The sequence below is a fragment of the Dipteris shenzhenensis genome, chromosome 22 (assembly GCF_047967505.1).
Source record: "Dipteris shenzhenensis isolate YYH24624 ecotype China chromosome 22, Dip_SZ_1.0, whole genome shotgun sequence".
NCBI lineage: Eukaryota > Viridiplantae > Streptophyta > Polypodiopsida > Gleicheniales > Dipteridaceae > Dipteris > Dipteris shenzhenensis.
In genome coordinates this window covers 10,048,433-10,073,555 of record NC_141617.1, presented here as the reverse complement: position 1 = coordinate 10,073,555, position 25,123 = coordinate 10,048,433, and the positions used below count along the sequence as shown (strand labels likewise).

The following is a 25,123-nucleotide window of genomic DNA, read 5'->3' as shown; positions in this document are numbered from 1 at the left end:
GCTAGCAACAATCCTAGGCTGGCTATAAGCCTTTTGGAACTGAAATGGATGCTCTTTTGCTATGCTTGATGTAGGTCACTTTTAGTAGAGATATGCTTTGGTTTCCCCAAGAGAGTGTACATACAGGGGTTTCTCCAAGAGAGTGTACATACAGGCAGTGGTTGCTAGGCAGAGGGCACATGATTGGTGCAGCCTCCTGGCTGAATAGACAGGTGTCGGGTATCCATGCTTGAGATGGAAAGTATCCCTGGAGCCTAGAGAGAGACAGTACAAGTGTGACTGCCATAGTGTTTGCTGTGTTGAGATGCAAGTTCCCCTATGGGAAATAGACTAAGGTTTTAGGATGTGTGCTGCTTATAGGCTGAGAGACTATAGGTAGTGGCAGTCCTGGGCAATAGAGAAAGCTTCCGTATGCTTTCTTTTTCTGCTTGGAGCAAATAAATGGTTAATTGGGCACTAGTGACAGCTATGGGGAACTGTGTGGCCAAGCGTTGTTACTAGTAACAGTTTCGGGCTGTGTGCAAGATTCCTAGATTAGGGATGGAGACCTATTGCCGGGATTGGTGAGAGTGGTGAACAACAGAGGCTGTGCAGGGTATGCGGATGCCTATTAGGGCTGTGTGCAAGATTCCTAGATTAGGGATGGAGACCTATTGCCGGGATTGGTGAGAGTGGTGAACAACAGAGGCTGTGCAGGGTATGCGGATGCCTATTAGGATGTGGAATGCCCCAGATGTAAGAAAGAATGTATCCTTTGTGTAGCCTGGAATTCAGGGCCTCTCACTTAATAAATCAAAGAAATACCAAAAGGGGCGCCAAGGTTTGGGGCCAATCCGTATCTTTGTCTTGGTGCAGTTGCATTGTAGCTCCCATTCTGTATATTTCTTGAATTGTTGATGTTACAGTGTTGGCTGGGTATTTGTAGTTTACTACCCTTTAATTTATTGAAGGATGGTTTCATGACCTCACCAATCTACCACTAGATTCCACTGAGCCCTCTGCATCCCCCACAAATCCAATCATGTAGTGAAAAAGTGTCTATTAACTCTTCCCCCATGTGAAGGCAAAAAGACTCATGTGAACCAAATTATCAAACAATGCCTACGAAAAGTTACTTTAAAGCTACTATTAGAGTTAAAAACAATAGTCATTGGGACATCATGATGAACAAAGGTATGTTTTATTAACAATAAGGCCTTCTATAGCTTTCAACTTCTTTCCGCATGGAATAAAGTGCATTGGCTTACTAAACCTATCAATCATTGTCTAGATCATGTCATGACCCTCGCACTGTCCCAAGTATGTGATATACCTCTATGATTTGTGAATGAATGATTATGACATTCATTAATAACTTTCTCCTGCAAGTTTTTTCAAGTCACATAAATTCAGTTATGATTCCACTAACAACCATCTCAATGTAGTAACCTTTATGGACCAGCTCCATCTGAGCACTCTCTAGATATGTGAAAAATCAAGATTGTCCTTATAAGTATCCGTCATGGCTATAAGTCAAGTTCTTCATGATGTGTGGCTGAAATAGCATTAGTCTATGGCCTCTGAGGCAAGGCATCTGCAACCACATTATCTTTTTTTGGATGGGCTTGCAATTCTGAAATCTGAACCGTTCTAGAAGCTTACCAATACACTTGGACTGCAACAGTCCAATACCTCTATCATCTTGTGTAAACTGGATGCCCAAATAGTAGTGAAGCAACCCCAAATCTGACACCTCAAACATCTGCTGTAAGGCAGCCTTGAAATCTGCAATTTTTACAGAATTAGTACCCTGGAGCAGCATGTCATCGATGTAGAGAACAATGATGAGCATATCCCCCCCTTACTGCATGACATAGAGGGTACTCTCATGCGGACTGTTCTGCATTCCCTGGCTAGTCAAAAAGGCATCTATCTTTGCATACCAAGCTCATGGAGCTTGCTTCAAACCATACAAGGCCGTTCTCAACTTGCATACTTTGGCTTCCTTGCCAGGTTCCACAAATCCAATGCGTTGAGAAACATAGACCTCCCCTGAAGGTCCTTATTCAAGAATGCAGTTTGAATGTCCAACTGATGGATCTTCCATCCATGAAATGCGGCCACACACCTAATAGTGGTCATACACAACGTGGGAGCAAAGGTTTCATCATAATCTATGCCTTTTTGTTGTGCATAGCCCTTTGCTACAAGGCGAGCTTTGTACCTATCAATGGACCCATTTAATTTTCTTTTGAGCTTATACACCCACTTGTGCCAATTGCCTTCTTGCCGGCAGGCAAGTCCACCAACTCCAAGTGTGGTTTTTCTTAATGGAGTCAATCTTCGCTTGCATTGCCGGCATCCAATGCACATTGTCTCGTGCATCATCAAAACTATCAGGCTCATCTACCTCAAGTATGTTGCTGACCCAAGAAGACTCACAGAAATGGGCATCCTCAGCGTCTCTAGTGCCACTCCATGTACGTCTAGGAATTGGTGCTGAAAGTTTGTTGTCCTCAAGAGTGTGGAGCAGCCAATGAGGTACTGATCCTACTTCCTGTACTTCCTGCACTACTGTACTTCGTGCTATGGCATCATCAATCACTTCTTGCAAAACAGGCTCAGCCATAGGTTGAATTGAGGCACCACCCACTAGACTATCTTGCTGCAAATTCTGATTTTCCACTGGCATATCAGGTGCAGCATCAAAGGAAATGGGTAGCATCCCGTCAGAGGGTTCAGAAGGACCCTGATTTTTGTCAAACCAGCAAAGGGAAGATCTGCATTTTCAGCAAAGATAACATCCCGACTAGTGATAACCTTCTTGGTTACGGGATTATAAAGTCTATACCCCTTGCTTTCACTGCTGTAGCCAATAAAGATGCACTTCTCTGACTTGCCACACACTCTTGAGGCACATGTGCATACGCCACACAACCAAATGTACGAAAATAGCCCACATTGGGCTTACGACCAAACCATGCTTGATAAGGTGTAATGACCTTAAGAGCCTTCGTGGGACACCTATTTAAAATATGATTTGAGCACATGATGGCTTTCATCCAAAATTTGTGTGGCAGCCCTTTTCCTTTTAGCATGCATCTCCCCATCTCCGAAATTGACCGATTTGTACGATTTTTGCTTTCACCCTTTCCATTCTGTTGAGGAGTATACCTCACCTAAACTGATGTGTAATGCCCTTCTTGGCAAAAAATTGTTGCAATGCATTGGACATATATTCCCCCCTTCGATCTGAACGGAGGGTCTGCAACCGGCATTCAGATTGATTTTCAACCAAGGTAACAAAGTGTCATTGCAAACTTCAGACTTTTGCTTAAGAGCAAAGACCCAGGTAAAACATGTGAAGTCATCTATGAATGTAATATAATAAAGAAGACCTCCAAGAGACGGAGTGTGCATGGGTCCACAAACATAAGTATGAACGAGCTGTAATTTTCGTGTAGCCCGGACTGCACCATCCTTGGGAAAGGAAAAACGATGCATTTTACCCAAAATACAGCCCTCACATATTTTGTTTCGAGGAGTCTCCAAATGAGGCAAGGCATCAACCATATTAACCTTTTGCAATAGCATAAGGCTGCCATAATTTACATGCCCAAACCTGGCATGCCATAACTGTATCTTGCATGGTAGAGGTAGAAGCCACAAAAGCTGAATATGCTCTTTTCTCATAGACATTAAGCTGAAACAACCCGTGACATAATGTACCGGTGAAAACCAAGGCATAATCTCTCTCCCTGTCACGGACCGTACAGTTGTTATCCTTAAAGATGACTTGGTAACCTCTTCAAGAGAAAGAAGAGACAGAAAGTAACTTCTTCCTAATCCTAGGGACATACAAAACATCATGGATGTAAAGATTTGAACCATGGTTGTTTCCCAATTTCTTTAACTCGATAAGAAGAATCATTGGCACAAGAAACTGTTTTGTCAATCGGTGCACTAGATAACTTATCAAAGAAAGATTTATGTAAGGTGATATGGCGGGAAGCATCGCTATCAAAGTACCATGTCTTAACCATGTTATTCACGCTGAAAATACGTGACTCCCAAGGAGCATCATAGCTGCAAGTAAAGAAGGCCCACTCATGCTTAACAAAATGAGCATAAGTATCCTCAGAACCTACATGATGAGCTGTGCCTGAAACTACCATACCAGACTCTTTCTTCTTCTCTTTTGCAAGCCTCTTGGGGTATTCACTGATGTGATGATCATGCTTTTTGCAATAATGGCATTTGCCTTTCTTGAAAGGCTTTGAGGCATCCTTTTTAGCTTTCCCACTTGCATGAGCATGTCCATAACCACTGCTAGAGGCATGACGTGGCTGAACTTTCTTTTTGCCCTTCGTTGAAAAAGCATGCTTCTCACTATGAGAACGTGAAGCCATTTTCTTTCGCGTCTGCTCCTTCTGCAACAAGAGTGCTACCAACTCTTGAAAAGTGAGGCGATTCTGATTCCCTCGCATCGAAAGGTTGAGAGACGTATGAAAAGAAAGATAAGACTGCAGCAAGGAGTTCAAAGTAATGGTAATAAGGTGTGAGTCTGGAATGATGTCATCGATGTTCAAGAGTTGCTCTCGCAAATCTTGAATCCGGGTGACATGTTCCTGCATAGAGCCACCCCCACCCCCACCCTTATCCATGTGCACATTGTTAAGCTCTCTGCGCAAATATGAGACTCTCACCTCATTACGAGCTTGATACATATATTCCAAAATATCCCACACTTCTTTAGCAATCTGGTAGGACCTAATATGAGGGACCATAAACCTCTTGATAAGAGAAGGCTTGAGCATTACGAGTGTCCCACCTCCTTTGCTCAAGAGTAATTCCTGTAGGTGCTTGCCCAACCGGAGCAACTTGTTGCCCACGACCTGCACCACCACCATACCCCCCCCCCCCCACCCCCCCACCCAACCATAACCCACCCCCCCTTTGCTGAGGAGGAGTACCTGGTGCTATAGGATTGGGACGGGCCTCATCACCTGTAACATGATCCCAGAAGCCCTTGGTAAGTAATAGATATAAAAAAACTGTAAAGAGAGTGTTGGTGCCATCCAACCGATCCTCCTGGGCAAGCAACTGAAAACGTTTCTATGTTTCGAAACATTCTAGCCAAGGATCTGGCCTCTGTGTATGTGTGTGTGTGTGTTGTTTGAGAGAGAGAGAGAGAGAGAGATGTATTACCGTCTTCTTGAGGTCTCGCGGGCCTATGAGACAAAGTAGAAAACCAAAGGTAACCCATACAAGGCCATTGTGAGCCGAAGCAAAGGGCTCCCTAAACCCCTTATGCTGAGTACTAAACTAAATAGAAACTAAATAACAAAACTAGTCCTCAAAACTCAGAGTCCAAATACAAAGCTGGGTGCAAGGGTAGGTCTCCTATTAGTTGCAAAAATGTCTCGTATCTGTATTTTCCGGTCGTCTCTCTCGGCAGTGGGGGGCGTGGTCTCCGCAACCTCTGTATCCGACGGGCCATGTCGATGGTGACTCCTTTGATCGGGGGATCCCCTCCAAATATAGCTGTGATGGGCTGAACCTCCATTGTATGTGTTTTGGTCTGCCTTCGCATCTTTGGCTACATCTCTCCTTGTCGTCGTCTCATCCCACTGAGCCACTCAGTACTTATATCCTCAATCTGCTCTTCCTCAACTCTACTATGTCTAGGGGTAGACTCAAATGTGTAAAAGTTTGAACATGTCACTGGGCTCGATCTAGCTTGGTCTTGCGTGTCACTGTCACCTTCTGCTCTTTGATGCGGCGTAATAAAGTCTCTATGTCGTCGCATCTCCATCACATAGAGACCAACGCAAACTTGGACCCTATAGTCGCCTACAACCTCTCGAAGCGTCACCACTTACTACTTAGTCCCGTTGATAGGTTGCCCCCTGAAATAGTGTTGTGTACATGCGCCATCGATCTCACTAATGTGTTGAATAGCCACCCTTAGTTGGGGAGTCCTGGAAATGTGCTTGAAAGCATAGTCTCTCTAGTCGAGCCCTGCCCCCGTGTAAGTTGCTCCCTGGTTGCATGAGTCATCGTGAATGCAATAGGTGTAAGTGTACGACTGCACAATCTCCACTGGCTCCCCTTAGTAAGTGAAGCAGTGTCGGCCAAGAACAGCTCGTGAGGTGTTGAAAATCATAACCTTGGTCTTGCCAGTGTTGACTGCTAGGTCTCTCTCTCGGTAGAACACCTCTAGGGCCTCTAGGTGCCTTTGTAGGACTGCAGCTGAGGAAGATAGGACTATGTCTCTATTTGCAGCAGTATCTGTATCATCAGGTCAGCCAACAACGATCCCTCGCTCTCTATACGGTCAATGAAGGTCGTGATCTCGTCAATGTATAGCTCAAATAATGTCGGTGAGAGAGGGCATCCCTGTTGCTTTACCCCCATCGTACTCTCCATCCAATCTGACAAGCCTCTAGGGGTGCGTACTCCCCCTCTAACTGACTCATATAAGCTCATCACTCCACGTATCACGTCTCTTGGGATCTACATCTCCTGAAGTCGCCTGATCATGCAAAATCGTGGGACTGTAATGAAGGCCTTCCAGAAGTCTACAAAACAAGTGTAGACTTTCTGGGATCTCGACCTTGCCTCCTCAACAGAAAGAGAGAGATGATATGATATGATATGATGTGATTCTATTAAAGTCCGTGTGAGACCCTTCAGGATCTATGTGATTGGCGATCACTATTAACTAGTATTAATCCCTTACTTTTGAAACTTGATATGTAGTGAGCACTTGTTGAGCTAGCTTGTGTGCTAGCCCTAGTACCTTGTTGCCGCGTTCCAAAACTTCTTTTAAGTAGCTCTTTAGTTTTTTGACTGGTTGCTCCTGCAAATTTTGCAAGTTATCTTTGCTGTCCCCATAACCTTCTCTAATGTATGTGTGTGTGTGTGAGGAGGAGACCAGCTTGTAGCCAGCATCCTGCGCGTCCCTTCTTGCTCCCTTTCTTGGTTCCCGCGCTAGCTTTCGTGCTTCCACGCTGCAGGTGCTCGTCCGTACGTTTTCGTGTCAGCTTGTCCGTACGTGTCTGTACTTCCATACAGAAATCCGCACTATCAAAAAATTCCGTACAAATTCCGTTTTGTTAGAAAATTTCTGTGCAAAATTTTGAACAAAAATGCGTACAAATCCCGTACTTCTAGAAATCCATACTGTCAGAAAATTCCGTACGGAAATCCGTACTGTCAGATATTTTCATACATTCCGTATAGTCGCATTTATACAGTCAGATTTTGTCAGTGCATGCTGTCTGTAGAGAGAGTTCTTAGCCTCTCTCTCTATTTTCCTTTTGTCTTTCCCTTTCAGCATCTCCTTGTTACTCTTTTCATTTTCCCATGGAAACTGTCAAGACCTACATGCACAAGAAGCAGAAACAAGACTCGGGTCAGGACGACTCGATGCATGCTTCTCTTGAGGCTCAACTGGTTTTTGATGTTATGCATGAGGGCTTTGAAGACACGCGCCAGGATTGAAAGGACTCTGCTCTCACTGTTGGGCTCATGGTGGAGGTGGATGACATCATGATCCCATGCGTGAATACGCCAAGGATGCTATTATTATTTTTTTCCCGGGATGCATGCCTGTTGCAGCAAATGTGGGAAATGCCTTTGCGTGGTTGTTTTGTTCGGAAAGTGCATTATGCTGCTCGGGGGTTTTCTGAGGTTTGTTGCTCGTATGCAATCAGTTATTCACGATAATGGCAAAAATTATCTCAGAACATTGAGGGATATGGTTGCTCGGGCAAAATCTACCTGTCAGTCTTTGACTGAACTTAGTCATTTTCGGTCTTTGTCTCTTGAGGAAAGCACATCTTTATGCCAAGCTAGACATTGTTTGCAAAGTAATGATCATAGAAAAATTTCCGAATGGGAGACGAGCTCGTTAGCGAGCTTTCTTGGATAAAGGTTGCTCGTCGAAGGGTTTTTTTAAGAGCTTACATCATAAGCGACAAGCTACCAATATTTGTCGTACTTTGCTTTCTAATGGACATTGGACTTCCTCTCCTCACACCTCTACAGGTTGAGGAGAGGCGCTCTTTGCTACAGCAGCGGGATTAGGCTCGGAAGGAGGAGAAGTGGGCAGTGGTACGAGAGGGACGACTTCTTGTAGGCCCTCGTAGGGCACCTGTCCCCTCCCCTACATAGGGAAGCGGGATCTCTGAGACTCAGATATCCGAGACCTTGTCTTGCACCATTTGGAACTGTAATGGTACCTTATGGTCAGAACCAGGGAACTTCTCGATTCCTATACAGGCCATGACATAGTCTTTTATACAGAGACACATCAGAGTCTAGAGCGCCCTCTTCTAATAGTCAACGGGTATACATGGGAGTCTACCTACAGAGATGAGACGAGGGGTACAAGAGGAGTTCGAGGTTCAGGTGGAGTTGTAGTTTTTTTTAGATCCACACTTCGGGGACCATTTCAGTAGAGCAGAGAGAGACACATTCTAGATTTCTTTGGATCCGGATTCGACACATGGACAGCCGGGATCTATTTGTCGCAGTATGCTACTTCCCCCTTGAGACCTCCCACTTTGCCAGAGATATCTGAGGTGATGATGAGACATCCCCATTTGCTGCCCTTTATCAGTCCATCGTTGACTTCTCTAGCCGCGGAGGAGTCCTTATAGTGGGGGACTTCAACGTGAGGACAAAGGCCCGTCAGGTACCACTTCTTGACGTTAGAGATGATTCCACTCTACTGCCAGATATTGACCTTGAGGAGGTATATATGCTACGGGTTTCGGCTGACCGGCGAGGTCCATTCTCATCTTATGGGCAGACCATATTAGACCTCGGCAGGATACATGATCTCATTATCTATAATTGTCTTGACAGATGGCTTGCTTCAGGTGGTTTCACATGCTTTCCACATGGGAGGCTCCAGTGTTGTTGATTACATCATGGGATCCCATGTCTTCACATCTCGCATTATTGACTTCACTGTAGCACCTCTTTCCCCAGGGGCTGATCATACATACCTTTTCTTTAGCATCTCCACCTCCCTTCACACAACACCTTCCACCCCACTTAGTGCTTACTCCACCTACCATGATATACGCTTTGATCGAGATCACTCATCTTCTTACTCTGTCCGTCTGTACACACTTCTCGCTTATATTGACTTCATACCCCTTTTAGAGGATCGTGCTATCCTTGTCGCCCTCTCACTACACGAGGTTGCCATTCACGCTTTTTTCCACACCACCCGCTCCACCCGTCCACCACCCCCTGGAACAGTACCCTGTAATAGTTAGTACGATGATGAGTGTAAGGCTTTACGCCGTGAACTCAGATTTGAAACAAAAAACAGTCTTCCGAGTGCACCAGATACGCTACATGAATACCGTAGACTGGTACGGAGGAAGAAACTAGACTTTGTTCGTCGGAACGAGGAGGAGCTACTGAACATTTTGTTTAGTAACAACTCTAAGGACTTTTGGCAGAGATTTTTAGAAGGACGGTCCCCTCCGCCACTCATTGACACTCAGATCTGGTTTGATTATGCACGCACACTTTATGACATCCCAAATCAGCCAGTCCCTAACCTCTCACACATGCCTCGTCCCACATCCTGCACCCTCTTCACTAGAGGAGGGGTAAAGGATGCCGTAATGAAACTTCATAATGGCCGAGCGAAGGATCATGACGGGCTATGCATTGAGTTTATTGCATATGGGATTAACCTCCTAGCCTCGGTCTTAGCAAAGCTTTTTAAGGAAGCTGTCTGTTTGGGATTTCCACACACTTGGACCATTAACACTATCTCACCCATCCACAAGGCAAGGGATCCCATGAGCTCGGAGAACTACAGGACCCTTATGATTGGACTGTCATGTCCAAGATTTATGCATCAGTACTTGACTCCGAGGTTAGCAGACTTGCAGAGTGCCGAGGACTTAGAGTAGCAGGACAGGCCGGATTCCGGCGTGATCATGGAACCATGGACCAGATCCTCACACTCAGATGTATCATTGAGGAGGTGAGGCCACGGAAGCAGAGGGTTTATTGTTGCTTTGTGGATTTCCGCAAGGCATTTGACACGGTTCCGAGAGCCCGCCTCATACAATGCCTACAGGACTTGGGCTGTGACCAGGAGATCATTTGGGCTATCATGGCACTTTACGAGAGAGTTTTTGATAGAGTCCGTGTGGACAGACGAGATCATGAGCACCATCGGGGTCAAACAAGGGTGTCCTTTGTATACATATAGGGGGGGTGTAGGTTGCTCTCTTGCGGGCACGTTGATCCAGATTCTGCTCTATGCAAATTACGTAGCTCTCATCTTCCTCAGTAGAGGGGCTTCAGAGACACCTAGACACACTACAGTCCTTTTGTGAGTCTCATGATTTGAAGGTCAACCTGGGTAAAACCAAGGTCATGATCTTTAATACATCTCGAGCCATCATGCATTAGGAGCGGGTTACATTTCCGGGGTCATCTGTTGAGATAGTTTCATCATACACTTATCTTGGGGTTATCTTCTTCGGACCCAGCTTCACTATGAGACCTGCGATGCAGGCACACTTGAGTAGAGGGTATGCTTCATTGGCCAGACTAGAGAGGTAGTACTTCCGCTCGCACTTTCAGGATCAACGCACCAAGGGGTTGCTTTTTGACTCCTTGGCTCGCCTAGCGGGGATGTACGGCAGCCCTTGTTGGGGGCCAAACTTGTCGGATACAGAGTGGGCCCGTGTGGAGCGGCTACAGGTTCTCATGTTATCATGGATGATTCGTGGTAAGTCATCTGTTTCTCACCAGATGACTCGGCTGAGTTTGGGTCACCCCCTTTACAGCTAGATGTTGCATTTCAGGTCATCACATATCTATACCGACTTAGGGAATATGGGGATTATACCTCGGGGCGTAGCAGGCTACCATGGATAGCTCTATCCTCTTCTATGGCACTTGTAGTAGAGGTGTTGTTATGCACGTACAGAGAGATGGTTTGAACGATTGGGGCTCCACATGGATAGACTACCTCCCTTCTAGTACAGCATGGATGCTCCGTTTTCTCCCCTCTTATCACACGAGGTCAACCAGGTTATCCGTGAGGATCTACTACAGCTACACACATTTCGGACTTGGTTGGGACCGAGTGAACTCCTAGTGAAGCTTAGCTTCTACAGAGATCACTTCACATATCACAGCGGAGGGTTTCATTGACCCACGAGGATACACGCAGATTCACCTACCCCACTCGTTGAGGATCTCTCTTGGGTAGTTTCGGGTCTCTTCACACAGACTTAGCATCGAGAGCGGCAGAGCAGAGCCACTACCTAGGGAGAGGTGCATATGCACACTGTGTGACATGCAGGAGGTTGTGACAGAGGAGCATTTCATCTCAGGTGTCCTGTGTACTATGAGATCCGAGGGCGTTTCCACTGCCTCTTCAAGGATAGTTATGGGATTTTGGTCTGTTTCCTCTCCTACCATGACCAGCGGTGTTTGGCATGTTTCATTCATGAGGCACATAGACACCGTGAGAGGATACTTTGAGAACGGAGAAAGGAGCATACTTCTTCCTCGGCTATCACGGAGTTCTTTCAGCTCGATCACAGGGACCCCCACGAGACGAGGCCTCTACATGATTGTGACTTGGAGCCTGTGACACGACAGCTCAGATAGAGGGTTGACACACAGAGCACACTTGGGGACACCCCCTCCTTTTTTAGAGTCGGAGCTTGCCGACCGACAGGGGTCACCATAGCCCTGGTCAGACGCAGAGCTACGATTAGGAGACGTGCCAGGACCGCACCTGTGAGTGGCCGACAACACTATATTGCCGACTTCATGCCTCCATTGCCTCATCCATCCTGATATCTTGCTGCTGTCGATGATCATGATGATATTGATGATGATGCTGAGACTGATATATAGTCGACTATCGACATGACTATGCTGTACTTAGGACTTAGTACTGCCATTTTGCATTTTCATGTTGCTTTGGTATGGACGCTCGTTTAGTAGCTCCACTACCACAGCTTGTTGTATCAGGATTTTCACAGTCTCATAGACCCATCGGTCTTCCGAAGACTTTAATAAACTTTCTTTCTTTGTTTCTTTCTTTCTCGAGCTCAAGTTGCTGCAGCTTGTGCTCATCATTTTTCTAGGCAGTTTGGACCGGCCGATCCTCTTTCTTCGGCAGTATTGGCAGCTCGGACTCAATTACTGCAGCATGTTTTCCCTATTGTTTCACATGCACAGGCTCTTGAGCTTGAATGCCCTTTCACTGAAACAGAATTGACCACTGCTGTCCGATCATGTGGTAAATGGAAATCTGGGATGGGATGGCTTTACAGTGGAAAATTTTCTTGAATACTGGGATCTTCTCAAGCCCATTTTGCTGCGTATGATCAACCGTGCCTGGGAACAGCAACATATGCCAGTTTCTTGGAAAAAAGGGCTAGTAAAGCTTCTTCCCAAAAAGCAGATTTGTGAATCATTGGCTGATTGGAGACCCATTACTCTTATGTCTGTCATTTATAAAATCATCACCAAAATGGTGGTTGATCGTATTAAAGGATACTTGCATGATGGTTTACATCCTGCACCATATGGTTTTTCTCCTCGCAGGCATATCACTGATAATATCGCAAATGCTTATGTTGGAATTGAGTATGCTAAATACACAAAGCAGGATGTTCTTTTACTGCAAGTTGATATTGCCAAGGCTTTTGATACTGTTTAATGGGACTGCATCTCTCAGACAATGCATGCTTTGGGATTTGGGCAGAAATTGCAGCATATCATATACTGGCTTTATAGTGACAGTCAAGCTGCTTGCATTCTTTCTGGGATATCTCTGAAGCATGGACTCTTCGTTGTTCGGTGCGTCAAGGCTGTCCACTTAGTGCGCTCCTATATGCTATAGCCACGCACCCCATGCTTCGGTATATGGATCATCTCGTAGCTACGGATAAGCTACATGATTTGAAATTCATGACAGTAAACCATTGCTTGCTCAAGCTTATGCAGATGATTCTTTTTTCACTCCCCGCAATATAGAGCAGGATCTTTCTGAGCTGATGCAAGCTCTTTCTTTATATGGTTAAGCTTCATGTAAATTTTCAGAAATCAAAATTGTTGCCTTTGCATTCCAAGGAATGGCACTCTCTTTTATGGCCTAGAGAAATCATCCCACCAACTCAATTGGTTTGTCATCTTGGCTATCCTTTGAGTTGGACACTTTCTCCTGGTCAACAGTCTGATTGGACTCTCGCATCTCTCAAGAAAAAGCTGGAGTACTGGAAATTGGCAACTTGGCCTCTGCATGTTCGTCTTCGAATTGTGCAATCTATTCTAATGGCGCATATTCAATTCTACTTGCCTCTTATTATGTTCAGCAAGGCTGATCTTGCCTCTTTTATGTCTGAGGTGCTGGAAATCTTCTGGTGTTCTCGCCATGGCAAAAAAGCCTACGTTTGCTTCTGGTACAGCAACTTTGTTCTCCAAAGATGCATGGAGGTCTTAATATTATGAATATCCATATGCACTATCTTGCTCATAAGGGAAAACTCATGCTGCAGTTTTTGCAAGGTTTTCAACCATGGGCTGCCATGATTCATCATTTACTCTTGCATGTTGAATCTCCAGCGTTTGGTCATTGGCAGCTTTCCCAGTGGGAGTTTCTTTTCGTTCTGTGACAGGCAAAATCCCCGGCTGTCCTTTGGTTTTCCATTTGTTGATGGATTGGAAACATATCCTTTCTCACTTGGATTGGCATGGCAGTGATTCCTTGCAGGGCAACTCTTTCAGAGCTGAAAGTATACATTGGTCTAGAGTGTTCGCCCTTCCTTTGGCTTTGCAGGAGCCTCGATGTTCGTATTTTCTGAGTCTCAAGGGTATTCGTTTGGTTCAGGATGTTGTTGATGATGCTAGAATTCCCCTTACTTTTTCTTTGGCCGCTGCCAAATTTGGCCTTGAAATGCATTATTGTCCACTTCGGCATAAGATTACTTTGATGCTCCGGCCTTTTCAACCGGTTCCTCCATTACATCTACAAGATCGTCTTCACGATTGGACACTTTCTTTTGTGGGCTTGTCATACCGTCCTCTGCAGTTTGCACATATTACTGTCTCTTCTCTTTATAAAGTTCTACTTCCTCTGCAATTTATCTCACAAAAGGCAAATCAGCTTTGGCATCTTAATCGTCCTATGAAATGGTGGCAGAAACGTTTGAGACAGATTTGGCATTCTAAGATTCCTCTCCGTCAGTAGGTTTTCTTGTGGAGAGCTTTGTTGGGTGTTCTTCCTCATGGACAGGTCTTGGCATGATGACATATTGCTTCCTGGCAAGTTCTTCTGGCTTTTTGGTGTACATCCACCCAGAGAGGAGTTTGATTTCTTTTTTGTTTGGGTTCGGTACTCGACACTCTGGACTCTCTGGAAGGATCGCAATCATAGGGTCTTTGGTGATCTTGTTTTTTCCAATTTCTCCTTCTCCAGACACTCTTGCAGCAATCTCTTTTTGATTGCTTGCAATCTCGTGTCTTTGATCATGATGTATATCTGTCCTACAGTGAGATTTTCTCTTGATGTATTATAGCTCTCCTTTTCTTGGATAGCTTTTTTTGTAATATAATGACTCAAAGATTCCACAAAAAAAAAAAGTATGTGTGTGTGTATATATATATATATATATATATAGAGAGAGAGAGAGAGAGAGAGAGAGAGAGAGAGAGAGATATTAACGTCCATGGGAGGCCTCACGGGCCTATGGGACAAAGTACACAGAAAAGCGAACTCATACAAGGCTCAGTGAGCTGAAGCAAAAGGTACGCTAGGACCCTTGCTGAGTATTAATCTATGCTAACAGAATCATAATCATAGAGTTTCAACTTGGACATGGGTGGTCTGATACACGAGAGGTTTGGAAGACCTTGCTCATGGAGATACATAGTTTCCGTGAGCGTGAGATGGAGCTGACTTGCTTCGCATGGGAGCAGGTCGGCTTTAACTAGGAGCAGAGCTGCATCATATAGGAGTAGGCTTGGGCCATTTGGGAGCAAGCTGCTCTCATTCAGGGCCTCATAGAGGATATCCTGCAGCTCCGGCAGGAGGTCACAGCCATACACACAGTCCTAGGGAGTTTGCTACAGCAGCGGGATTAGGCTCGGAAGGAGGGGAAGTAGGCGGTGGTACGAGAGGGACGACTTCTTATAGGAGCCCCCTGTAGGGCACCTGCCCCCCCTCCCCTACATAGGGAAGCAGGGTCTATGAGACTTAAATATCCGAGACCCTATCCTGCACCATTTGGAACTATAATGGTACCTTATGGTCAGAACTAGGGAACTTCTCGGAATCCTATACAGGTCACGACATAGTCTTTTATACTGAGACACATTAGAGTCCAGAGCGCCCACTTCCAGTAGTCAACGGATATACATGGGAATCTGCCTACAGAGATGAGATGAGGGATACAAGGGGAGTTCGAGGATCAGGCAGAGTTGCAGTCCTTTTCAGATCCACACTTTTGGGGACCATTTCAGTAGAGCAAAGAGATGCACATTCCAGGTTTCTTTGGATCCGGATTCGGCACATGGACAGCCGAGATCTGTTTGTTGCAGTTTGCTCATTCCCCTTGAGACCTCCCACTTTGCCAAAGATATCCGAGGTGAGGATGAGACATCCCCATTTGCTGTTCATAGGGTTGATCTCATCTTGCGGGATCGACTCAGGAGGTGCATCCATGCTGTACTGAAAGGGGGGAAGCCTATCCATCCGGATACCGTGCTTGGCAAGCCATGTGACTTGAATGACTAACCTCGAAGTAAAAGACAAATTAGATAGGCACATGGCCAATTTTAAACTGAGGACAATACCTTATTGTCTTGGCTTTGACCCCATGTGAGCCACTTGTGCATAAATATACAATTTGCATCTTCTTGAGGTCTGAGGTCTCAGGTCAGCTGAAAACCAACCTTGGCCGTATGCATACCTCTCACATCGATGTCGAATCACAACTCTCCAGCATGCAACACCATCGAGAAAGTCAAGCGCATTCTGCCATCAATGCAAGAAAGTGGTGCAAAAAGATGGATTCTTGAGCTATCATTCGAAAGACGATCCATAGAGTGAAAATGTGGTCTAGAGTAGAGTGCTGCCTATCCCAGTGCTCGTTGCCCCCATGCCTCTATATGATTGCTGATCTTTCTCTCTAGTACCGATCCATAGATCTTAGCTAGTGTGTGGCCAATCATGAGGGTGCGATAGTTCTCGGTGTCCATGCGTTCTCTTGCTTTGTGTATCGATACGATAGTAGTGGTGCTCCATGCTGGTGGGAAGCCGTGACAAATTGCAAGGTTAAACATATGTGCAAGGATCGGTGCTAGGTCTCCTATCCATGTGCAAAGTGCTTTGTCCGAAGGCCTTCGTGATCTTGTGCTTTCCGGTTGTAGAGCCGGCGAAGTGCAGCCCGCACATTCTGCGTAGTGAATAGATGACAGGTAGTGGGCTTGGGCATAGTGGACATGTCTGGCGGTGTGTGCATTAGGACATCATATAAGGAGCATGCATAAGTGTGCCACACACCCGGATCGGTGATGGGGATGGGTGGCTTCCCCTGCGCGAGGAATCCCCACCCAGTGGTTGGGTCTCCTCTGCGAAATGATCTGATGATCTCATCCATCCTATGTGTGAGGAAGGCTCGTCGCTTGCGGCGTGCCAACCGTTGAAAGATCGTGTGTGCCTCATGTGACGTCAACTGACCCAAGGCTCGCTCCCGTGTGAAGTGGGCTTGCATCTCTCTGCACTCATCATCAAACCAGGGGTTTTGAGGCATCTTTCCATCTCGTACTCGTGAAGGTCGGGTCGTAAGAAAGGATCTGGTGGCAACATCCTGTATGACTGTGACAAGGGTGGCTAAGGCGTGGGCGAGATCTAAATCAGCCTCCAATAAGGCTGGAAGCTCTCGTGAATCAAAGTCAGCTAGAGAGAGAGAGAGAGAGAGAGAGAGAGAGAGAGAGAGAGAGAGAGAGAGAGAGAGAGGCCTATGAGACCATGTAGAAATAATCTTGTAATCAAAATCCCGTGTAAGGGAACTATGGATCTAATGAAAACTGAAATGGAAACAAATACTAGATTGGTATGGATGATGAAGAGATCCAGTCAGACATCAGCTTTGAAAGAAATTTCTGAATCCCTAGGAATCCCCTACATCTAAGCTGATAAGGTGGTGTTAAATTTGTGCAAGTACAAAATAATATTATTGTAGTGATGATTCAAGGCTAGAAACAAGTCATGATGATAATTTTTTAGTTTTACTCATTTGGATGTGCAGCCAAATATGCTTGTGCTAGATGTTGAAAGGCTTGTTGAGTCTTTGATGACTCCAAAATCTTCTGTTTCTTCTAAGGGTAAAGTATTGTCTTCTTTTAATCCTACTCTATATCTCCTTGTTTTATAGTGTTATACTGAAAGATTGAATGAAAGCATCCTTGCCTTCATCCTTAAAATGGGCGAATTTAAACAATGCTTTTAAAGAAGTTTAGAGAAGTTGAAAATGTACAGAAGGGATTCTAAAGCCCTCACTTAAAAGTCTGGTTTTACACATCAACAAGGTTTTTTACTTGTTTACATAAGAAGCAATAGAAAGCCTTTTCAATTTCCAATTCTATAGTATTTTTAGCACTTTCAAGGGTAAAAATATATTTCCTATCCCTGATTTTTTTTTCCTAACATAAAAGGCAAATAGGAAAATGGTTATAGAGCATATAACATTTAGATTCTATAAACCAAAAACTTCAATGTAGCTTTTAAAATTATTAAACTAATCAAGAAGTTTTGTAGGGGCTTTGCAAAGATGGTTCTTAGGGCAACATAATCAAAGAAGTATGGACTCCACATGTGCAAAAAGTATTGGTACTGCGAAGCTGATGTGTAGAAGTATAACTCTCGGGACTAGATCTTTTGCATGCGTAAATATAATCCATCTTTTTCCAACTAGTGTTGCCTGCTTAGGTACAAACAAATTTGCTATGGTGCTTGCTATGGTGCTTCTGCTCATTTCACCAATGCGGCTTTATCCTAGAGAGGCTGGGCTCCACGACTGGCAGTAGGAGTGATTTGCCTACCGCCTTAGGTGGTGCTTGTGCACCCACAACTGTCTAGGGTAGATCTCCTTCATGCTGTAGTGGGCACATAAGGTTGGTATAGAGCTAGTCACGACCTTGGTACGTCGACACACAAACACAGATTATTCTCTCTCCAAAACTCCTTCGAATTCACGGAGGTCTGATTCGTAGGAGCAGGCTTGAGCCTTGTTTTCTACCACTCCTTTTCCATGAGCTGCACCGTGGTGAGTTGGAATGTGCATAGGCTCCACGACTTGTGCACGTAGTCAGCCACAATATCTGATACTTTGATAGGAGTTGCAAAGAGTAGTGGTAGGGCGGGCAATAGATTTTCTTTTGATTCAAGAGCACATGTTTTCAGCAGTAGACATTGGATGTTGCCACCACATCCTCCCTTGGAGGGGGTCATAGGTGTGGTCCCTAGTAGTAGGGAAGGAGTGGAGGGATGTGCATCTCAGTCTCCTAGGCAGTAGCCCTAGCCTCGAGGGTCTTTGATTAGGACGAGCTCATCACAGATCGTGTAGTTTGGACAAGTCTCTGTGCTGGTGCGATTCTGAATGTGGATGCACCCGTTTGCAGTTAGCACCGCCCCGCTTTTGGAGGTGGATGACAGAGAGCTTCCCAGAGGTTGACTCCTAGAATTTTGGAGGTGACTTCAAACAACCTAGAGTTTATAGAGGACAAGCAAGGAGGAGCCTCTTTCGCTTAGATGCCAGCGGTGGAGAGGAGTACCAAGTTCATTTTCACGATTTAGTGGTAGAGATCCGTTTTTTCTTTTGACTAGAGGAGCCATGATGGCTTGTTGGAGTAGTTTTATGTTTTGGGGGCTGGGCGCTGCACAGGGGAGGCTCCATGGGCATTTTAGTAGGTACCACCATGTCAGATCATTCCCTGGTTGTACTTCATCTAGAGCAGCCCTGTCTTGGACTCCCCCAAAAGGGGGTCCACATTGTAGATGATCTCTTGCAGGAAGCGTAGGGGGTAGTTGGGATCTGGAGGTAGCTAGTGGGGGGGCCCCGACGAGGGTAGCAGGCGCAATCCAATGGAGCAGCTATGGTCCTAGGCCCTTCATCGGAGACATGCTCTTCAGCAGCAGGAGATAGCATTGCGGTGAGACCCAATGTCCATTGAGGGACTTAGAGAGAGAGTAGGACCCCGGTTCCCAGTGGCTCAGCGAGGTATGAAAGCGCGCGGCTTGACTTGCAGGCCACGGAGGTTCGTTGGGCCGAGCTCTCATACTACTACTCTTGGGCCAGATGGGTGCAGCAGGGGAATATGATGACCGGACAATTCTTCAAGACCACTTGGGAATGGTTTGCTGAGATCAGCTTCAGAGGCTACGGGATGCGCAGGTGCAGATGCATACGACCCTTAGGAGATCCTTGAGTTGGCCATGGACTTCTTTTGCTAGTTGTTTTAGTCTGAGGAGGAGTTGCCGGGGACTTTGGTTGCCCGAGAGACAGTTTAGGTGTAGGTTCCGTCGGTTGTCCCCTAGAGCTTGAGGAGTCGAGTAGGGCTCCGTTCATAGGCGAGGAGCTCTAGGAGTCTCTTGAAGCGCTCCCTCCTCAGAACTGCCCAGGGGATGATCGCTTCACCCAAAATTTTTTAGATTTTTTTGGGAACATATGTCCACTACGCTTTGTTTGGCTTGCTAGGAGATTTTTGACTCAAGCTCCCTCCCACAGTCTTTGAGCCGAGACTGGATTTACTTGATCTCGAAGGGAGATAGATTGGACGTCAGGCAGTGGAGACTGATCACTTTGTTGGACACCGCCTACAAGATCTTGGCCAAGGTTTTGAGCTTGCGCCCCCGCTTGAGGCCTCACCTGCTGGATATCATTCATGAAATACAGATTGGTTTTGTTCAGGAACGCAGTATCCTGGACAACATATGCACTTTGGGAGGTAGTGGATTAGGCCAGGGAGGTGTCGCAGCCTCTTGCCATCCTTCTCTTGGATTTTGAGAAGGCGTATAACAACGTGTAGTGGTCTTTCTTGGAGGGCACCATGCGGAGATTGGGCTTCTCAGAGAGCTGGAGAAGAGGGGTCTCAGCAAGGAGCTCTAGACAGGTGATCATTGGGGGCACACTGGCGAGGCCTTTTGGGGTGCCTCTTGCCCCCTTCTTTCGTAGCGGGAAGCAGGCTATTTTTTGCATTCTGAGATGATCAGCCTCACAGGGATGAGACTGCCTATCAAGATAGAAGGAGCTGCTAGACTTAGAGTTTGTAGGTGATAGAGCTTTGTTTGGAGCCTTGAAACAGTCAGGGGAGACTTGGCTATCTATTGTGAGGCCTCTGGGGCACGGATTAACTAGACCAAATCTATTGGCTTGTTCACGGGAATATAGGAGGTTCAGGAGGTCTGAGATTGGGGGGCTGCCTTTGATTTTGTTGGATTCCACGGGGGTAGACAATGAGATACATTGGTTGCATCCTTCTTATCCAGAAACACAAGTTGGATGTCAGTGATTGCTCTAAATCTGGCAAACTTCTTTGAGGACATACGTTCTGGTCGCCTGCTATAGGCACAAGGGGAGGTACTTGCATTTCGGTCTCTCCTTCTATTTTACCCTTGGTTGCTGGTCATGATATTATCTCCCCCTCTAGAGCTCAATGGATCATTATTTTGATTGGAGGGCGTAAGATTGGTCTTCTCAATCTGTATGCCCTCAACAACAGAGGGGAGCAAGTCTCCTTTTGGAAGGAGTTACTATCTTGGGCCCCCATTGTAAATTCTTGGATCATTGGTGGTGATTTCAACATGGTTGAGTTGCCATCAGACAAAAAGGGAGGCAGACAGGGTGGAATTCATTCTTTGGAGAGGGCAGCCTGGGATGCCTTTCTCTTTCAGTACAGTGGCAGGGACACTTAGCTTGATGATGGCTTTCATGTTATGCCACAGTCACTCCTGTACTCTTGGTCGAACAAGTGAGTACACATGCCCATCCATGCACGTATTGACAGATTTTATGTAGACGATTGGGCACTCGACAGAGGTGGATCTGTATGCATATCTACTGGGGTTACCACTTCAGATTATTTTCCAGTGGTGTTGTAGATTCTTGAGCCTCATCAGAGAGGACGCTCTGCCAGTGTCAGGATTCCGGATGCCTTTTATGCAGAGGAGAGCCTCACGGAGGATATTTTACAGATTTGGGTTTCTCACATACAGGGTGGAGTTGTTCGCCCATCTCAGGTAGCTGCAGCCTTATCTGGACTTAGTGACTATTATCATACAGTCGCTGATTCCAGGAGACGTGAGATTGGTATGCGCCAGCAGTTAGCATCCCTTCAAAGGGAAGAGCAGAAGAGGCCCACTGATGCTTGGATTCAGGAGCGCCTTGCTGTGGCAAGGGCTCATATACTGATATTATTGGATCAGAGAGTAGAGTATGCCTTTCATGCATGGGAATCGTTTTGGATTTAGATGGGTCGCATGGTCAACAAACGCCTACAGTCAGATCCTGATGCTGTCATGCGTGTAGCTTCAGATTCTTTTGCATCCCTTTTTACTGCAGATTCGGGCACACAGGCCATACATGATGCCAGAGAGGTTATTTGGCAGTGTATCCCTGTATTGGTTGAGGATGAGATGTATGTTTCTCTTGATGCACCTTTCCCCAATGCAGAATTCAAGACTGCATTACTTGCCCTTCACAAGGGCAAGTGCCCAGGTTCAGATGGAATTACCCCTTCTTTTTTTATTACTTTTTGGGAGCAGATTGGTGGTCACATTACATCAGCCTTGCAGGGCGTGTGGGACTCTGGTGAGATACCTGACTCACTTATAGATGGTCTCATTCATCTCATCCCAAAGGCGGGTAATAGGAATCTAGTGTCACAATGGAGACCCATCACTCTATTGGGCACTTTTTACAAGATTCTGGCGAAAGCCATCAGTATGCGGCTACAGGTTTTTCTTCCAGATTTGATTCATGACCCACATACAGGGTTTGTGCATGGCAGAAGTATTTTCAATAATATTTTCTCATATTGGGAGGCCTCTGAATGGGCCATGCAGAGCCGCCGGAGGATGGCCATTCTACTCTTGGACTTTGAAAAAGCTTATGATAGAGTAGATTGAGATTTTTGAGAGGGTACTCTATCTCGCTTTGGTTTTTCAGATGCATGGATTAGAGGAGTATCCTCTCTCTATAGATCAGCCCATAGCCAGGTGCTTATTGGGGGGGTAAGAGGGGACAGGTTTCAGATCTCTAGATCAGTCCGCCAGGGATGTCCTCGTGCCCCTTTTCTTTTTCTGTTTGTGGCAAAAGCTATGAGTATCTACCTTAGATCTCAAGCTGATATTTATGGGGTGAGGCTTCCTCTTCGCCGCAAAGAAGAGCTCTTGGATAGTGAGTTGGCACATGACACGGCTGTTTTTTTGGATGCTTCCCCCAGGACACTCACTTCCTTCCGAACAGCCTTGGATTTATTTCGCACGGCTGCATGTGCACACATTAATTGGCATAAATCCAATGGTTTTTGGATTTGCGATGATGATACCCCGGATTGGGGTAATGATGTTGGTTTCACTTGGGTACAGAGGGTGTCTCCGTCAGATATTTGGGCTGCCAGGTTGGGGTGGGCATCTCTCCTTCACAACAGTTTGCTCCGATGTTGGAGAGCATCAGAAGAAAGCTCCTTTTTTTGGAGCTTAGCCAAACTTGACTTGGCATCCAGAGTGGTGGTGGTTAACTAGGTTCTTCTAGCCACAGCTTGGTTTGTATGCTCTTGTTGGTGCCACTCTAGGGATTGTATCACTCAGCTCAAGAGACCCGCTACTCATTACCCTGGGCTCATGGAGGTTGTGGCTCTATGGAGTGGTCCCAATTAAGTTGTTGCAGTGGGACCCTGGGGAATGGGAGTGGATAGATGAAGGGCATTGAGAGAAAGGCATCCCCTTCTTTCGTTACACGGTTAGTAATGCCAGGAAATTCCAGCTGAGCTGTAGGGGTTGGAGGCCCATCGGAGCGCCTCATTGGGAGAATTATCAGATTTCTGTAGACTTGCAGAAAAATTTTTGGCAGAGGCTCTGGAAATCCCACCGGAATAGAAAAATCACTCTTCTTTTGGCTTTCTATTGATGGTTGGATAGCAGTGAATCATTGGAGATCTAGGTTTGGGGCTGACCCTACTTGCCCTCCTTGCCTTTCTGCTTTGGGGACAGTCAGTACAACATTGCCTTTTTTTTTAAAACCCTCCCCAAGAAAGAGACTTCTATTAAGTAAGAGAAAAAACCCGCGAGAGCAAGCTCAAAGCGGAATAATCATGAAATCATGAGGATAAATAAAACCCCCTCAGAGTGAGGTGGAAAACAACCAAGGTTGAAGCTGCAAGTGCCACCTCAACCTTGTAGTAGTCTCAGAGAAGAAGGGAGATTCCTTCCATTCCCTGAGGAAAGAAGCCCTCCTAGCTGAGGCTGCACGGGAGTCTCCTTGCATACTCGTCGATACGGCCATCAAAGTATGTACGGTGTCTGTCCAGATACTAGCCAATGTGTGCGAGGGATGAACTTGAGTACTCTCCAAAGCCTCTGTGCATCTGGCTCTCCAGATATGCGAGGATGCTATGCTCGCTAGAATCTCCCAAGAAGTATCCACAGAGGCATGTACCACCGTAAAAGGAAGTTGTGGTACCACATCCAACAAACAGGACTCAATCTGATGACGTCGAACCGAAATGGCCCGAGAGGAGTCAAATCTCTCATAGAATACCTGAGGCCCTGTAAGAGAAAGCCAAGCCACTGAGCCCCATGTCATAAAGAATGGGGAGTGGGCAAAGTGATTGAAAATCCTGGCTACCCCCATCCAAATCATCCTCACCTGTCTGCAATCCCATAAGCACTGTTGAATAGTCTCCGAAGCAGAGAGGCAACGAGGGCAAGTAGGGTCAGCTCCGAACCTGGATCTCCAAAGGTTCACTGCAATCCCACCATGGATAGAGAGCCAAAAGAAGATAGTGATCTTTCTATTCCTGTGGGATTTCCAGAGTCTCCTCCAGAAGCACCTCTGCAGATCCGCAGTGATATCAAATGTCTCCCTCTCCCAATGAGGAACTCTGGAAGGTCTCCAACTTCTACTACTGAGCTGAAATCTCCTGGCATTACTGACCGTGTAACAAAAGGGGATGCTCTTCTCTTGATGCCCTGCGTCAATCCACTCCCACTCTCTGAGGTCCCATTGCAAATACCTGATGGGAATTCCCCCATAGAGCCAAAGCCTCCAAGACCTGGTGGAGAGTAGCCGGGGGTCTGGGTCTAGGAACCACTCTGAATTTGATCCCTGCACCAAAAGACCTACAACCTTGATAGGCTGAAAAGCAGACTCAAGCAAGATGTCCTCTGTGGACCTGAGCAATCTGCCACCATCCTGCACACTAAAAACTAAAGTATCCTCCTCTGCATCTCGAAAGGCCAAAACCTGAAGCGGAACACCGCCTCTCGTAAAAGTACCTGCCCAAGTGGAGCAAGTGAGTGTCATATCATCTGTGTCTACCCAAACCTCTGGAAAGGCTGCCTCAATCTGCAAGATCCTCCCTGCACTCCCTCTGAGATGTCCTGTGAACCTTGATTTGGTCTCCTCTGGAAGCCTGCGGAAAGCTTTCCAAGACCCCATAGATGATGCAGGTCCCCTCTCCCACCTGGACCACTGCATGTAGAGTGAGGCACCGAGTGGTATGCCATGATCATCTAAAATACTGTCATTCCACATGATGGGTTGCCTATCAATCTCTTCACGAGAGAAAGGAGGAATCCTCTGAAGAGTGCTCCTTAAATTGGCCCAAGCTTTCAGAATGGCAACCATGAGAGGGGACAAAGGTGATCTGAGGTGTGATGTGGTGAAGATCCACCTAATACTGCTCATCCAGTCTGCTCCTGAAGAAGGTGCGCACCTCTGTATGCTGCTAATAAGAAAGTCCTTCCACGGGTTTGGCCCTGGCATAAGTTCCCGCACCACCATCTTACATAGTAAAGCTCTGCGCTGTAAATCTGGATCAATAATATTAAGACCCCCTTCCTGTGTAGGGAGGA

At 46.1% G+C, this 25,123-nt stretch overlaps 1 protein-coding gene across 2 annotated transcripts in view; it reads left to right on the top strand.

Annotated features, from left to right (window-relative positions):
- Positions 1-25,123, top strand: part of LOC147887707 (C2 domain-containing protein At1g53590-like) — a 122,863-nt gene that overhangs the window by 56,481 nt on the left and 41,259 nt on the right. For both annotated transcript variants that reach the window (XM_087393477.1, XM_087393478.1), the window contains one exon: positions 17,298-17,373. In XM_087393477.1, coding sequence (XP_087249603.1) covers positions 17,298-17,373 — 76 coding nt within the window. The remainder of the gene's footprint in view (positions 1-17,297; positions 17,374-25,123) is intronic.